The 1571-nt window shown below is 42.3% G+C and overlaps 1 protein-coding gene across 3 annotated transcripts in view; it reads right to left on the reverse strand.

Annotated features, from left to right (window-relative positions):
• Positions 1 to 625: 625 nt before the first annotated feature.
• Positions 626 to 1571, reverse strand: part of e2f3 (E2F transcription factor 3) — an 8359-nt gene continuing 7413 nt past the window's right edge. For all 3 annotated transcript variants that reach the window (XM_032534920.1, XM_032534922.1, XM_032534921.1), the window contains one exon: positions 626 to 1372. In XM_032534920.1, the coding sequence (XP_032390811.1) occupies positions 1107 to 1372 (266 nt within the window). In that variant the 3' untranslated portion in view covers positions 626 to 1106. The remainder of the gene's footprint in view (positions 1373 to 1571) is intronic.

The following is a 1571-nucleotide window of genomic DNA, read 5'->3' on the forward strand; positions in this document are numbered from 1 at the left end:
GCACAGATAACACAGTTTAAATGTCTCCATAATCAAGGACACATCCAAAGAGTCAGTTGTTCAGTGTTGTGTCAGACGATTCCATGCCTTTAAAACAGCTACATGGTGAAGACAAGCTGCCTTAAGGTATCTGCACAAGTCACTCGCCTCTGTGTTAAACAGGCAACCTGAACAGGTACATGCAACTTGAGATTGAGATTCCCCATAACAAACCACTCCCCTCAAAAGATGAATTTAAAAAAGTTTAGACAGTAAACTTTGGAGAACTCAATTAAAGTTCCATGTAAAACAAGTGTGCAGCTACAAAATTGCACGGAGACAATACTTACCATAATAAATGGAGCTTGTACCAGCCGTAACCAATCAATATTTTATCAGATGATGAGTGTCAGTGTCTTTATCAAATTTAGTGTATCCAATGTTCAATTATTCACACATTTATTCAGTTATTCCGGTGCCACCAACTAAATTTTTCGTGCCACAGGAATCCCTGGCTTTGTGTTACCTTACATGAAAATGGTTTACACTCTGAATCAGCAGATAGCCAGAGTTCAGGAATTAAAACTGGTTTCTGGTGGAAAAAGTTGGATCGGTGGATCCCTTGTAGCAGAGTAAGGACAAGACGTGGGTTGTTTGCATTTTTTTTAATACTTTTAATCAACACTTCTTGACACTAAATGGGTGTCTCAATCATTTTTTGTTGTGAAGGCTATGTGATCACAATACAAAATGGCGTCTTTCCACTGATATGGCCAATAGTCAAGAATGAGTCCTGTTTTGAGACAGAAATGCTCAGACCTTAGAGAAGGACACTTAAGGACACCCAACCATGCAACAGATTAAAGCTCTGAAACAAAGTATTTTGTATAACAGCATGCATGTCAGTCCAAGATCTAAAAACAATAAGGAAGCCATAACAAGATCTCACTCCTCCACATACCTGAGCAACAGTAAATCCCAGTCACATCCGTCCAGGATAGGTAAATGTAAATATGGAAAACTTCCATAAAGATCAGCCCTTTGTTCTTTTATTGTCTCCCCTTGGTATCCAGTTTGTGATAAAATGGCAATTGCCTCCAAAATGTTTATATTTCCAAAACAGCTGCTTAGAGAAGGGGCACGTGTTCCAGGTCACAAGAGAAGAGGTCAGTGATGCCCTCATCCTCAGCCAGGCTCATGAGGTACTCATCCCCACCAAGAGAGAAACCTAGAGGTGGAGTGAGGCCAACAAAGCTCTGCTGATCTTCAGAGGGGGGTTGGAGGGAGGGGTGCATGGGGGAGGGAGGGGTGATCGTAACTGGTGAGGAGTGTTGTGTTGGCTCGTACGGCGGGTTGGAGACACTACCGTTTCCGAGAGTACGGTTATCATTGTCTGGGAAGACAACAGGGGTATGGAGAAGGTGGGGGTGTGGATGAGGAGACATGGAGGAAAAAAAAGATGAGCGGTGAATGTTTTAAAACCCCAAAGCAAATGTGAGCCAATACTCAAGAAGTAGGCTTGGAACTAAATACATCCATCCATCCAGTGTTTCCTTTACATTGATACCCATCCAGTTAGACACACACACACG

Source organism: Etheostoma spectabile, chromosome 14, assembly GCF_008692095.1.
Source record: "Etheostoma spectabile isolate EspeVRDwgs_2016 chromosome 14, UIUC_Espe_1.0, whole genome shotgun sequence".
Taxonomy (NCBI): domain Eukaryota; kingdom Metazoa; phylum Chordata; class Actinopteri; order Perciformes; family Percidae; genus Etheostoma; species Etheostoma spectabile.